This window comes from Dipodomys merriami, unplaced genomic scaffold (assembly GCF_024711535.1).
Source record: "Dipodomys merriami isolate MVZ:Mamm:240054 unplaced genomic scaffold, mDipMer1.0.p SCAF_403, whole genome shotgun sequence".
In the NCBI taxonomy this organism is placed as follows: Eukaryota; Metazoa; Chordata; class Mammalia; order Rodentia; family Heteromyidae; genus Dipodomys; species Dipodomys merriami.
The window spans coordinates 407712-423250 of record NW_027205638.1 but is presented as its reverse complement, the minus strand read 5'-3'; the positions used below and the strand labels follow the sequence as shown (position 1 = coordinate 423250).

At 39.3% G+C, this 15539-nt stretch overlaps 1 protein-coding gene across 1 annotated transcript in view; it reads right to left on the bottom strand.

Annotated features, from left to right (window-relative positions):
• The window catches only part of LOC138806655 (zinc finger protein 585A-like), a 166546-nt gene that overhangs the window by 135917 nt on the left and 15090 nt on the right, over positions 1-15539 (bottom strand). The window contains exons 3-4 of the mRNA XM_069992076.1: positions 11448-11506; positions 3602-3728 (exon numbers count right to left, since the gene is read on the bottom strand). Of these exons, the coding sequence (XP_069848177.1) occupies positions 3602-3728; positions 11448-11506 (186 nt within the window). The remainder of the gene's footprint in view (positions 1-3601; positions 3729-11447; positions 11507-15539) is intronic.

Sequence of the window (15539 nt, the reverse complement as noted above, 5' to 3'; positions counted from 1 at the left end):
TTGGTGGCTCTATTCCTTGATCTTCACATCTCAGTTCATGAATATCTAGACTTAGAGGCAAACACCACCTTTGGCTGTTTCTTTACTTTTATGTCTGTTGCAGCATAAAACAAGATGAAATTTCAAGTGCTCAGCTTTACAAAAATATGTCTACTTCTATGTGGACCAGTATGTATATATAAAGAGGATACTAAGCACATTCCCTGGCTCACCATTGCTATGAGCATTCTTTACAATAACCTAGCAGTATTTTATCTATGTGCACATGTATGCATGCATGCTTGAATGTGTGGATATATACAGACATCCATATATGCACACAAACAGAAACTTAGTTTGGAGGCAGGATCTTAGTATGTAGGTTGGGTTGCTCTCAAACTAGCGAACTTCCTGACTTCACCTCTTCAATTAAAATTATAAGCCTACTCCATCACAATTGGTTTACTGTTATTTGAAATGAGTTCACTGCCATCCTCAAATGAATAGTGACTTAATGAAATACCCCCACAACCCTATTACATCTAAGAGCAATTCTTTTTTTTTTTGGGGGGGGGGTCTGGTCGTGGGGCCTGAACGCTGGGCCTGGGTGCTGTCCCTCAGCTCTTCAGCTCAAGGCTAGCGCTCTACACTTGAGCCACAGCACCACTTCCGGCTTTTTTCTTTTTATTTATGTGGTGCTGAGGTATCGAACCCAGGGCCTCATGCATGCAAGACAAGCACTCTACCACCAAGCCACCTTCCCAGTCCCTAAGAGCAATTCTTAAAAGTGAATTTTGCCAGGTGCTGGTGGCACACACCTATAATCCTACTCAGGAGGCTGAGATCTGAGGATCATGGTTCAAAGCCAGCCAACACAGAAAACTCTGTGAGACATCCTATTTCCTATAAACCACCAGAAAATCAGAAGTGGCATTGTGGCTCAAGTGGTAGAGCAATAGCCTTGAGCTTAAGAGCTGCAGGACAGTGCTCAGGTCAAGTTCACGCCCCACAACTGACACATATGTGTGCATTTTACACATGTATACACACTATATTAATTTCTATACATCACAAACATCCAATTTTAAGGCTTGAAATCATTGCCTCAGGGCTGTTCCCGAGCTTTTCCCAAGGCTACTGCTCTATCAGTTGAGCCACATCTCTAATTCTACTTCCCACATTTGTGGTGATTATTTGGGGATAAGAATCTTATGGAATTTTATTCTGAGGCTGGTTTCAAGGCTCAATCCGCAGACATCAGGTTTATAGTCATGAGTCTCCTGTGATCAACAGCTTTAGATATTTTTACTTACATGTGTTAGGTTATTTCTGGTATTTAGGATGGCTGTGCATTGCCCTTCCCATGGACTATGAGAGTTCCCATGGTGTTCATTACACTGCATACAGCTGACATGTTGCTCATCATCTGATTTTTAAAATGAGAAATAGTATTTTACTGATGTTCCAATCTCAAGAAGCTATTTAAGTTTAGCTCGTTGTAAATCATGTGCACATAGCAGAACCCATGTATACATTGTTTATTTATTCAGTCAATAAACATTCTCAGTCTCTTAGAAAGTGAGATGGTTATTTTTCTTTCTGTTTCTCTTTTGCTTCTTCTGTGTGTCTGTGTTGTGTGCCAGGAATGGGACTTGAATGCATGGCTTGGTCACTGTCCACCCTCAGCTTTTTTCATTCAAGGCTGGCACTCTACCAGGTGACCCACAGACTCTACTTCCAACTTTTCATTGGGTAATTGAAGATAACTATCTGTCATTCTTGGGTTGACTGGCTTTGAACTGTGATCCTCAGATCTCATCAACAGGTGTGAATCACCAACCTGAGGGATGATTTATTCTTTTCTTGATCAGTCCTGGGCTTGAACTTGGAGCTGGGGTATTGTCCCTAAGCTGTCTTACTCAAGTGGTTTACCATTTTGAGCCACAGTTCCACTTCTGGATTTCTTCTGATTCACTGGAGATGAGTTTCCTGTTCAGGATCATTTTGATCTGTGATCCATTGATCTCTAACTTGTTGAGTAGCTTGGATTCTAGGCACAAGTAATACTCTTTATTTTTTTTGCTTTTTGTTATTTTTGGACCTGAGAAATGACATCTACTTAATTTCTTTCTTTTGTAAACCAACTTATTGCTTGCACAGTAAATTACAGTCAAGGACTGCCCCAAGACATGGAGGTATGCTCACACCATTTAGTTGTAAAAACAAGATCTTGTTCCAGTTTTTTTAGGCTGAATTTACTCCAGATTCCTGATGGAGTGTGCATAGGACACGTGTACCGCAAAAGTGCCATGATGGGGTTCTAGAGCAATGATTGAATTGAAAAGCTCAGACATCCTGGCTCTTCCACCCACACTGAACATTGGTAGCTCTCCAGAGAGGCAGGATAGAGCCCTCATCTCAAATGGCCTAGCCTGCCAGTGTGGCTCAAGAGGTTCTGCAGGGAGGGCATGGAGATGTTGGTTCCATAGGAAATGAATGAGCTGGGAGCACTGGCTCATGGAGAGCAAGATGGCTCACTGGCATCTTTATAACCCAACCCCACACAGAGCATCACATATGAACCAATCAGAGAGTAGCTTCTGATAGGATTTCTGAGCCACAGCAATTACACCATGGTTGGAAGTTGCACTCCAGATTAATTCAAATAGTGGATTTAACCAAAAGTGATAGGATTAAAGGGGTGACAATATGTTGGAAATGAACTTGACAACTTCAAGGTGGGAGTGGGAAGGGATAGTAGGAGATAAAGAAAGGAGAGGGTAATGATGTTCAACAATAAATGTACTCATTACTTTACACGTGTAACTATAACTCCTTTGTGCTGCACTTTTACAATACAATAAAATGAAAATGAAAAGAAGAGCACCCAGCCCAGTCTTGATATAGTCAGAGAAATAGCTATTTACCATAGAACCAAATAAACATAGTAAGAATGAGAAGGCACAGGCCATAGAAAGGTGGGTAACATAGCAGGAATTGCCAAAACTTTTCACTCCTGTCAATACTCAAGGACTTAACTCCCAATTAAATGAAAAAGATTGATAAGTTGAATCAAGAAACAAGACCCATCTATCTGTCTTCAAGAGGCACACCTTGCCCACAGAAATAAGTATCCTGAATGTGAATGGGTAGAATAAATTCAATCAAGGAAATACTCCCAAGCAGGCCAGAATAGCAATACTAATATCAGATAGAATATATTTCAAATTATAATTAGTAAGAAGACTAAGAAGGCCATGACATACCAATAAATGGACCTTTCCTATGAGAGGATATAATAATCCTAAATAGCTATACCCCAAATGAATACCCCCTTCATCAAACAGATACTACTTAACCCGTAATATGCACAGATCCAAACACATTGATTTTTGGCGGCTTTAACAGACCAAAGTCACCTACAGATAGATCATCTGTGGTTTCCAGATCATCTTTCCAACAGTGATATACATTATATTCTAGATTGTATAACCATTTACAATAATATGCTCAAGGTTGGGAAGACAGTCTTCTGGAATGCTACATCTAAATAACATAAATATTCATATATTTACAAAAAACAAAGCACATGACCTTACAAGTTAATGTGACTTTTGCTCACCCAAGGACACAATGTTACAGTAGATCTCCAGCATTACATCTCTATACAGGGTCCTCTGAGCAACGTCCAGGTACTGCCACTCCTCCCAGCTGAAGTCCACAGCCACATCATCAAATGACACTAGCTTCTGTAAGGACACATTTCTGTCAAGTAATTAGCCCTGAGTCATGAGACCACGAAGGCTGGAATTTCTTTCGTCTACAGGTATGCATTTTATCTTATATAAAAATGTTTGGAGCTTGCTGTGTTATCTATACAGTGGGAGAAAGAATGATCAAAGTAGAAATGTTTGCCACTGTATTAACTTGGTAATTAAAATACAAGGTTTCCTGCTGGGAAGGTGGCTCAGTATTAGAGTGCTTGCCTAGCATGTATGAGACTCTGGGTTTGATTCCTCAGCACCACATAAGCAGAAAAAGCCAGAAGTGGCTCTGTGGCTTAAGTGGTAGCGTGCTAGTCTTGAGCTGAAGAGCTCAGGGACAGCACCCATGCCCAGAGTTCAAACCCCACAGACAACAAAAATAAAAAAAAATAGTTTCCCAAAGGAGGAGGCTGCAATGCTTGGTAAGAAATGTATGCATTATCCTGCCCATGTAATTGTAGCCCCTCTGTACAGTATGTTCTCAAATAAAATAAAATCATATTAAAAAAAATAAAAAAATAAAAAAATAAAAAAAATAAAAAAATAAAAAAAAATAGTTTCCCTAATACATCACCACACATTTCTAAGGAGATAATAATCTGGCATGCCCACATTAAGTCTAGGTAGTAAAAGAGTATGTTTAGCTTACTTTGATAAAATTTCCTATGTATCAGGGTGACAATGAAGTAAACAGGAAGCTTTTCTTGCATTTTCATATTCTGCCTCACTTAAAAAGTGCTCTCACATGGGCTGGGAAGGTGGCTCAGTGGTAGAGCGCTTGCCTTGCATGCTCGAGGCCCTGGGTTTGATTCCTCAGCACCACATAAGCAAAAAGAAAAAAGCCGGATGTGGCGCTGTGGCTCAAGTGGTAGAGTGCTAGCCTTGAGCTGAAGAGCTGAGGGACAGCACCCAGGCCCAGAGTTCAGGCCCCATGACCGGACCAAAAAAAAAAAAAAAAAAAAGTGCTCTCACATAAGCAAGCACAACACATTCAGGATATTATATCGAATATATACCATATTCATCAACCTATGAAAAGCAGTGTTCATGTGAATGTAAAAGAGAGTTAACAGTACTCAAGAAAGTAGCTAATGACTGATTTGGACATTTTAAGATTTGACTTAGCACATAAAAGTATTTTTGTTAACTGTTTTTGTTATTAAAATTTTTTATAGTAGCATTGACTTTTATTTATTCATGTTAAGTCACCTGAAATGATATCTGCTGCATTTAATGCTCATTAATGTAAATGGCTGAACAAACCCACGGATGCCCAATATCTCATGGTTATAGTCAACACAGCCTCATTACGACTCCCACAACAGTACTTTATTTTGTAAACTGTAACCTACTATTACTTCCTTTTTCCCTCCCCCCCCCACCCCCCAGCTTCAAATGCACATGATAAAGAGGTTTAGTTAGGGAATGTACATGGAAAATAATAAAAACAGCTTTCCATTTACAAAATATATTCCCCATACTGATTAATTCAGGCAGCTAACTGGTTTATGAAACTTTATTGAAGAAAAATAAATCAATTACTAGCAGAGCTATCCATCACTTATCTAGTAACAACTTGCATCATTTATTCAGTGCTATATTAAGCAGTGTATTGGAAGACCGTTTAACTAATAGCGCCAAGCCTCCTAAGAATTTAAATGAAAATTACAAAATGTTTGACACCCTATTTTGAAATACAAAGGGTGTTTGACTTCTAATTTCCACTCTCTGGAGAAGAACAGCTCACATCTTTTTTGACCTGTATAAAATACACCATATTTTCTGTTCTGCTGATACTATAAATTCAATATCAATTCTCCAGCCACATCAGTTAGGAGCATAAAGTACATGTAACCTCAAATCTCTAACAGTGGAAGGCTTCAACAAGAATGGATGCTGCTAGAATGTTGTTTCCTTTGATGTGACAACTGAGAATCCAGCTCCCGCCCCCTCATGTGGCTTCTTCATCATGTTAGAGTAGTGAGGAATGGTTTGGTTTCATAATCAGGTTAAGAGTGAATATAGGTTGGGTGGGGGTTGGGGGGCAGATGGGAAGGGATGGGAAGGGGAAACAAAGGAGGAGGCTACAATGCTTGATAAGAAATGTATTCATTATCTTGCCCATGTAATTGTAACCCCTCTGTACAGTATTTTCACAATAAAAAAAGAAAAGCACACAAAAAAAGATAAAAAAGAGTGAATATAGGAAGTAGTGCTGTAGCGCAAGTGGTAGAGCTCTAGCCTTAAGCTGGAGAGCTGAGGGACAGCGCTCAGGCCCAGAGTTCAAGCCCCATGACCGACCAAAAAAAAAAAAAAAAAGTGAACATACTGGCTGTATAATACAAATGCTGAACTTTAAAAAAATTTTTGAGTCTTGGGCAACTGCTTTCTTGTAACTACAGTTTAAGTCTACTCAGATGAGAATCTAAATGAATGGAGGGAGGGAGCCAAGTGAAAAATAAAATTTAAAAGAAAAGATGACATCTAATAGGGGAGCAGCCAGATAAGAAATCAAAAAAGGAACAGTAGTTTCAAGTTCATTCCAGCTATAATGCAGGTTATTCTGACTTTTAGGTATCATCACATGACATACTTTTAATTCTATTTCCAAGATACTCTGTTGTATTTGTCTCTGTCTGTTTTATTGTCCATGCAATCTCTAGGATTGGATCACATAGCAGTAAATAAATGGATAAACAAACTTTAGAAATAGTTAAAGCAGGAGACCACTGTGACCTTAGAATATCAAGACAAATACTGTCAATATTGTTAATATTTGGATGCTAAATTCTTGTTGTAAATGCAACCTCAGGTGGTTTGTTGGGTAGTCTGTAGGAAAATGAATTGTTAAAAAAATACACCTCCATGATATGGGCTGTCATTACATAACAGAATATAAGAGAACATTATTCCTTATTAATCCATTTAACACCATACTCTGTGCTTTTCTCCTGGCTCCTCACTATCGAAGGATCTGTCCCAAACTCTTGATTATCCAGGTGGCTGGGGAAAGACTATCTTCATCTTACACTGGCTTTCCCAGACACAGGCACAGAGGGGCCAGGGGCCCATGGAGCAGTGGCCGCAGCCTCCTCCCCATGCAGCAGCTGATGCTTCCCCAGCCTGAAGAAATTCTAATGATTGAAATGTGGTCATAGATACCCTGATACTTCCTTCCTCTGTAAGACGTGCTACATGAACTTTTGTGAACACTGCATACCTCCTACAATAAGAAATTTAGGTGGCAGAGGAATAAAATGTTCCTTGACTACAATTGCATTTTATCAGTCTTTTATTGAAGGATGGAGGCAAAGGGCAAAAGGCTTATGGAACATTAAAAAATGACCAAAAAAATTGTGAAATATGACCACAGCACAACAGAGAATAAAAAGGATAAAAAGTGATGCTACCTAAAACCTACAGAAGGAAATTTTAAAAGTTGGAATGAAATATAGTACTATTTTGTTTTGCAGAGGCTAAAAGGAAAGTCTTTTGATTCCCATTTTGAACCCCATTACAAAGGAAGAATAGTCAACGATCATCCTACCAATCCAGCCATGCGTGACAATACTAGTGGTGAATGCTGACTAGCACACAAAAAAGGAAATATATGTGTCAAGTGTTGAAAGAAAATAATCTTCAATAGATAATCCATTGGGTAGCGGAACTCTTCAGAAAATGTAGATTGGAAATATTTAAATGGAAAGATAATTCATTAATAACACATCTGCATTTTAAGACTGTTACAAAAAATTATCCTGCTTCAAAAGAATAAGATGCCAACATGCATGTACACATAGGACAAGGTCATTAAAAAGGAAATCTGTAGAACATATGTTAGATTTTAGGTAATCTTTCTGAAACAATTCATGGAAGAAAAACTAATTTATTAAGATTCAATATACAAATGCACAAGTGTATTATACACAAAGTATTTGCACTAGGCATATGTATCAATTAATACTTTACTTGCTTGATAAATATGAAGGCCTGAGACCAACGAATTAATTCTACCAAAAGAAAATAAAAAGGCAATAAATTTAGGGCTGGGAACATGGCTTATAAAGACTGCTTGCTTAGCATGCATGAAGTAATGGTTTTGATTCCTCAGTACCACATGAACAAAAAAAGCTGAATGTGGTGCTGTGGCTCAAGCAGTGAGTGCTAGACTTCAGGGAAAGAAGCTTAGAGAGAATGAATGCCTGAGATCAAGGAACTGTGCAAAAAAGGCCACAGAATTGTAATTTTTTAATCTTCCATTACTATTGGAAAAGTAATACTCCTCTAATTTATAAACATCAGGACAAAACATCAGCAGGAACATACATATCACTGCCATTATTTCAAACTAAATGCTGTTTATAAAGTACTGCAGTGTTAATTTTACGAAGACTAAAACAATGAGAGTAATTCTCAAGACAAACTTCCTAGGAAAAAATGAGATATAAAGCTAGGTTATAAACACATTACAGTTAAGTAATATATTTCTAAAAATCTATGAGTGAAATAAACACAGGGAAATTAGCATGAATATGGGAGAAATGTACATTATCACTATGTTTTATAGGCTATGAAAAGCAGTCACTTTGTTACTTCGCCTTTGCACTAAAAACAAATGCTTTTAACTATGTATGATCTATTCACAGGTATATTTTCTGGAGGATGGGGGAAAGTCAGAACTCCAGGGAAACAGGGAAAAAGTACAGCAGTGGAATTCATTAGACACTAATAAAAATAAACTATACAACTCATGATTAGAGAAGGGAGGGAGGAATTGTGAGAGAGTAAGGTAAGGAAGACACTCTGTGAAAGAAAATATACTCATTACCTGACTCATGTAATTGTAATCTCTCTGTATCTCTATAACAATAAATTAAATTAATTATAAAACAATCCTTCCATGTAGTTGTGCTAGCCTAAACTGTTTGCTTAGTGAAGAAAATATAGCAGTTAGAATAGTTAAAACTATTAGAAATAAAATACAAGACTTAATTTGAAACGTGAAATATTGGAATTGAGTTTGAATATTAATTCTATATAAACCAGTAACAATAATCTTGTTTTAGTATCAAATTAACTGTTAGTATTAAATGTTCAGGTAAGAAAAAAGCAAATCAAAACAAGTGCTCTAGCTCAAGACTGTTATCAGACACTAGCTACTCAAGGAGGCTGAGGTCTGGAAGCCAGCATGGTAGATAACTCAAATTCATTTGAAATTTTGGAGTTGAGGTTGAATATTAATTCCACATAAGCCAATAACAGTATATGCTGGTAAGAAAAACAAAAACAAGTGTTTCAGGAACAAGAATGTATCCTAGTTACTAAGGAGGTTGAGGTCTGGAAGCAGCCTTGGTGGACAACTCAAATTAAGTTGCTAAAAACAGATTGGAGGCATGGTTTAAATGAGCGTGTCAACAGCGATTGAGGAAGCTGACTGACTGAGTTCAAGATCTAGTACTAGCACAAGAAAGCATGGTTGGGGCTTTGACACTAATTGTGGCAACACAGTAAGTCCTCAGACATAAAGAGAAATGAAAATGAATGGGGTGGGGAGAGGAGAAAAAAGGGGCAGAGAAAAGAAGAGCTGACAAGACAGTGGTGGAAAAAAAGGGAAAAAGAAGGGAAGGGAAAGGAAAAGAAGACAGGAAGGGAGGAAAGTTTGATGACATTAGACTTGCCAGTGACTCATTTGATAGGACACCAAAAGTGTTTAATACTAAACAAAATCAAATTTAGTGCATATAATTAAAACATTGTATATCAGAAAGCGTGATCAACAAGGAAGAGAAAGCATGGTATTAGTTTTTCTCTAAATAGATTACTAACCACAGTGAATTAAAAACATAAAAAAATGGGGCTGGGAAGGTGGCTCAGTGGTAGAGTGCTTGCCTTGCATGCCTGAGGCCCTGGGTTTGATTCCTGAGCACCATATAAGCAGAAAAGGCCGGAGGTGGTGCTGTGGCTCAAGTACTAGCCTTGAGCTGAAGAGCTGAGGGACAGCACTCAGGACCAGAGTTCACATAAAACAAAATCCTATAATTAACCACACCCACCCCCTTCCCTCCCCCCCCCCCACAGAAAATCTAATTTAAAAATGGAAAAAAACTGAAGAGACTTTTCTAAAAAGTATACAGGTAGCTCATTAAATATAAAAAAGTTCAATGTCAATAGTTATTAGAAAAATTCAAATCAAAATGAAATATCTACTTCTTCATACACACTTTTAAACAAAAACAAATATGTTTCCAAAGTCTAACAACTGTTGGGAAAGATATGAAAATAAAGTGAATTTTGATGCATTTCTGGCAGGAATGTAAAATAATCAACGATGGTGTGGAGACTTCTAAAAGAACTAAATATAGAATTACATAGGAATATGGTCTAGCACTTCTATTTCTAGATTTATACCAATGGAAGTGAAAGCAGGGACTAGAACAAATATTTGGAGAATCACTACACAACAACTAATCACAATAACCAAAAGACAGAAGCCTGGAAAGAATAGATAAATGTGTTTAACAGGAAGAAAACTTTAATACATTTTACAGCAGGGATAAATCTTGAATACAATAAGCTAAATAAAATACACCAGGCATCAAGTATCAGCCATGCTATGATTTCCCTTACTGCTCTTCCATGGATCAACAAACTCACAGACCCAGTAACTATAATGGTTCCAAAGACTGGTAGGAGCTGTGTATTTAATGATTTTTACAGCTTCATTTATGGAAGGTACAAAATGCTGTAGATGGATGGAAGGCATAACCATAAAACAATGTGGCCGTATGTAATGGTTAATGTAGCCAAAAAGGATGGAATATACCTATACTCTCTGAATTTGGGATTACCAGCCAGCCTAGGCTACATAAAATTTCAAGAGCAAGCTAGACTGCATAGCAAGACCTGTCTTCAAAGGGAATACGGAAAAATCAAACCATAAGAAAAATGTCAATTCTAAGAGCCAATGCAGCAAAGGAAAATTTGTAAGAAAAACTAGTTCCCAGACACAGCATTCAAAGAAAAGTAAAAAGTGAGAGACAGATGGAGGAAAGACAGGCTGCGAGAAAAAAAATACAGAAAGAAAAATAGATACATAAAGAAAAATACAAATAAGCAAAGCTAGAGAGCAGAAAACAAAGATTGAAACAAAATAGTAGGGGGAGGGGGGAATCTTGTGAGGACACCTTAGAAAAAATAGAGGGATTTCTAGAAAAATCATAGACCGTATCATCGCCTATAGCCTAAGTTTCAAGTAAGAAAATGACCATGAAGCAGTCCAATAAGGTATGAAGAGTAATTTAAGTACATATTGCTTACTTACTCAGTCCTCTAAAACATTCAAAGGTGTGTGTGACCAAAGACTTCATTAAGATAGTTCAATGTTACTTATGAGGATGGGATCTCTGACAAGTTGCTAGGGAACCTTCATCTTCCATTAGATATCACCTCCTCTAGGTTACTGAATCACATAACAGTGTGAATACTTTTTCTCACATAAGAAAAACTAGAAACAAGGTGAAGCAAATCTGCACTTAACATAGACAGAATGTCAGATTTTATAATATGCTAAACCTAATAGCCATCTTTATGTGATTTATGAACATGTTCCTGAAGCTGGATCTGTTTTTCTGTTTTTAAATCTTGGACACCTTTAAGTTCATAAGATGGAATGTAATACAAAATGAGAAATAAAATGCAACTCACCAGAGAGTGTTTCATTCTTTCTTGCTGTTGACAATGAACAGAAGATGCAGGAAGCATGGCTGGGAGAGAAGGCAAATGAGGTAGTCAGGAAAGAACCAGTGTAATTTTACTGAAATTTTCCTGCTCGAAACATTATACATGGGAGGAAAGGCCTTCTTACGGGAGACGAATCTTTTATGTCTCAAGTAAAGCATCAAACTCTCCACTAAAGACAAATCCACAGTCCTTAGTTGCTAGATACTGTTAGTCCAATAAGCTTCTTTCCCATAGCTAAGCATGCTCCTTCCCCTTTCCACAGCTTGGCATGCTCCCTTCCTGGTCAACACTAGGCAGTTAATAATCAGCCTCCCTCCAAGCCCCCTTTATCTTGAGATGGCACTCTTCTGGGGTAGCTACTACGATATAGGGCAGCAAGAACTCCCTAGAGTGACCTTAAGGTCTGGGCAGCTGCAGAGCCCCTTATCTACTATTTGGGCAAGCAGCCATAAATCCTAGTCCACCATGATGGATCCCTTGGTCCACATGTCCACACTGGGGTCTCCACCTCCTAGCCCCGAGTTATATAGGTCACCGCAAACAATAGCCTGCACTTCTTCTCATTCTTCACTTGTGAGAAGGGGTCTTGCCAGTTCCACTGCTGTCAATAATACTTTCTTTGTTCTTTGTACCTGGATGTTTGCATGGTTCTCTTGCAAAGTCTAATATACCCTAACAGATAGTACAAAAGCAATTCATTTCTCCGTTAATGTACATACAGAATTAATAAAAACTGATGTTCCTACAAAAATAATTGAATAATGAAAAAGTCACATCTTCACTAAAACTAGCTATTACTCAAATACACTTAGAGATGTATGATCTATTATTCTACTAATGCAAAGATATCCTAGGACTCCACTGAGCATTTGCATTCTAACATTCATTTACATATTTAAACACCATGGAGAACACGAATATTGTAACTCAGTATTTTTCACCTAAATTTATAGAGGGAAAATGTACACAACACATATTTTTTGTGTTATACTGTTTCAATGATAATTGTCAAATGGCACATTTCCTTGTATCCAAATACTCAGAGCGCCCTCATGAGGGCAGAGAATCAAGGACAGTTATGATTCCTGGAGAGTTGTCAGATTGTCTGAAGAACTCTTGGGCTTTCAGTGACCTTGAAGGTAAATTAAAAAGGCTTAGGGACAGGCACCGGTGGCTCATGCATGTAAACCTAGCTGAATCAGGAGGCTGAGATCTAAGGATTATGGTTCAAAGACAGCCTGGGAAGGAAAGCAAGTGGAATCTTATCTACAATCGACTACCAAAAACCTGGATATGGAGCTGTGGCTCAAGTGGTAGAGCACGAGTTTTTTTTTGTTTTTTGTTTTGTTTTGTTTTGTTTTGTTTTGTCGGTCGTGGGGCTTGAACTCTGGGCCTGGGCGCTGTCCTTCAGCTCGTCAGTTCAAGGCGAGCACTCTACCACTTGAGCTACAGCGCCATTTCCGGTTTTCTGGTGGTTTATTGGAGATAGGAGTCTCACAATCTTTCCTGCCCAGGCTGGCTTTGAACAGTGATCCTCAGATCTCAGCCTCCTGAGTAGCTAGGATTACAGGCGTGAGCCACCAGCACCCGGCAGAGCACGAGTTTTGAGCCAAAAAACTCAGGGGCATCACCCAGATTTGAATTCAAACCCTAGGAATCACACACACACACACACACACACACACACACACACACACACACAATAGATCTGTCAGACAGTGACTCTCATTTACATGCCTACACACACACACACACACACACACACACACACACACACACACACACACACACACACACAATAGATCTGTCAGACAGTGACTCTCATTTACATGCCTATGTCCCTTCAATGCACTTCCATGGAGACTGAAGGAATGCTGGGGAAGAGGGATATACTCAGGGAAGTCAGTATGTGGACAGAGAAGAAGAATAGACAGCAATGAAGGAGTGATGCTTCCTCAAGGTTTCTAGGGAGTCCATGAAATGATTATATGTAAGGTGTATGATGTTCCAGGGGATCAGCAGCAGAAGCAAAGTATAACGGGGTGATATGGGGTTCTGTGCAAACCTGAACTTGGAGAGCCTTGAGTTGCAGTGAACAATCTCCTCCTGCTGCCCTAATCCATTTGGTCATCCCTCTATTTTGCTTTCTCCTCTAAAGAAAGCCACAGGTGTTGAGGGCTGAGGAGCAGAGCCATGGAAATGGTAAAAGGGTCAGAGGGCATTGCTCAATGGGCATCATTGGCACCCACCAAGGCAGCAGTGGTTCTGAATCTACACCAGCCATGCTTCATGGCCTGCATGCAGAGGCCAAGAGAACAGAGATCATAGGAAAAAAATGTGCATGTGTGCCAATTCTGGGGCTTGAAGTCAAGGTCTGGGCCCCCTCCTTGATCTTTTGTTTAAGGCTAGTGATCTACCACTTGAGTGACACCTCCATTTCTGGCTTTTCAAAAGGTGGTTAATTGGAGATAAGGGCCTCACAACAGACTTTACTGCCCAGGCTGGCTTTAAACCTTGATTATCAGATCTCAGCTGCCTGAGTAGCTAGGATTATAGACGTAAGCCACTGGTCCCTGGCTTAGGAAGGAATCTTAATCACACTCAATCCTCTAAGTATTGATTAGTGGTATGTACTGTCACTTCTTCACAATGCAGGAATTTTTTTTTCTGGTCCTGGGGTTTAAAATCTTGATCTGGGTGCTATCCATGAGTTTTTGTTCTCAAGGCTAGCACTCTACCACTTGAGCCAAAAAGCTCCACTTCCAGTTTTACAGTGGTTCATTGGAACTAAGAGTCTCACAGGGACTTTCCTGCCCAGGCTGGCTTTGAACAGTGATCCTCAGATATCAGCCTCCTGAGTAGTGAGGATTACAGGCATGAGCAACTGGTGCCCAGCTAATGAAAGAATTCTGGAGACAGTAAGTAAGTGAGGAAAAATGACTGCTGTTAAAAGGTAGAGCCTGTCACAGGGCTCACACAGGATACGATTACAGACATGAGCCATGGGTACCTGACATGACATGTGTATTCTTGTTTTGGATGTAAGCATATTTGTTTTGGTAAAATGTACCTTTCTCATTGGTGGCTTAGGCCTGTTTCTTAGCTACTCGACTAATTACCAAAAGGCCAGCAATGGAGCTTAGACTCAAGTGGTAGAGCATTAACCTTGGGCAAAAAAACAAAACAAAACAAAAACAAACAAACAAAAAAACAGCTTAGGGAGAGTACTCAGGCCCGGAGTTCAAGCCCCAGGACCATTAGACACAGACACAGACACACAGAAACACAAAATAACAATACTGCAAATGTACTCAGAACATCACTATTCTACAAACAGAAAAACTTGGGCTCAAAAAAAAAATGGCTGGGAGCTGGTACCTCATACCTGTGATCCTAGCTACCCAGCAAGCTGAGAACTGAAGATTACAATTCAAAGACAACCTGGGCAGGAAAGTCCATAAGACTCTTATCTTCAATTAACCACCAGAAAACCAGAAATGGAGCTATGGCTCTAGTGGTAGAGTAGCAGTCTGGAGCCAAAGAGCCCAGGAACAGTGTTCAGATACTGAGTTCAAGCTTGGCCAGTGGTGAGCAGAAGAGCCACAAGCAGGCACATCTCCTTCAGTGAAAGGCCCTCTGGCAATCCATAAATCCAGCTAGGTCCTGCTGATCCTGTTTACTGGATTAGTTGACTGAATAACTCTATATACAACATCCCACCTGTGCCTTACAGAGCTGCTCTGGAAGGCCCCAAGGTCTGACCGATGTGGACCCCAGGGGAGAGTTAACAACTGTTGTCTAAGCCACTCAGCTTGCAAAGATGATCAGTTCTGCCCTTTCCATTGGGCAGAGCCACTCTACACCCAGCTTTGACCCTGTTCTGCATCTTGCAGGCTCCATTCAAGGCAAAAAGTTCTGGCAATTTTAGGAACATCCATTATCTCAGAATTTAAAAGCTGGGTGCCAGTGGCTCACATACACCTGTAATCCTAGCTATTCAGGAGCCTCAGATCTAAGGATCACGTTTCAAAGTCAGCTCAGGTCAGGCAAGAAAGT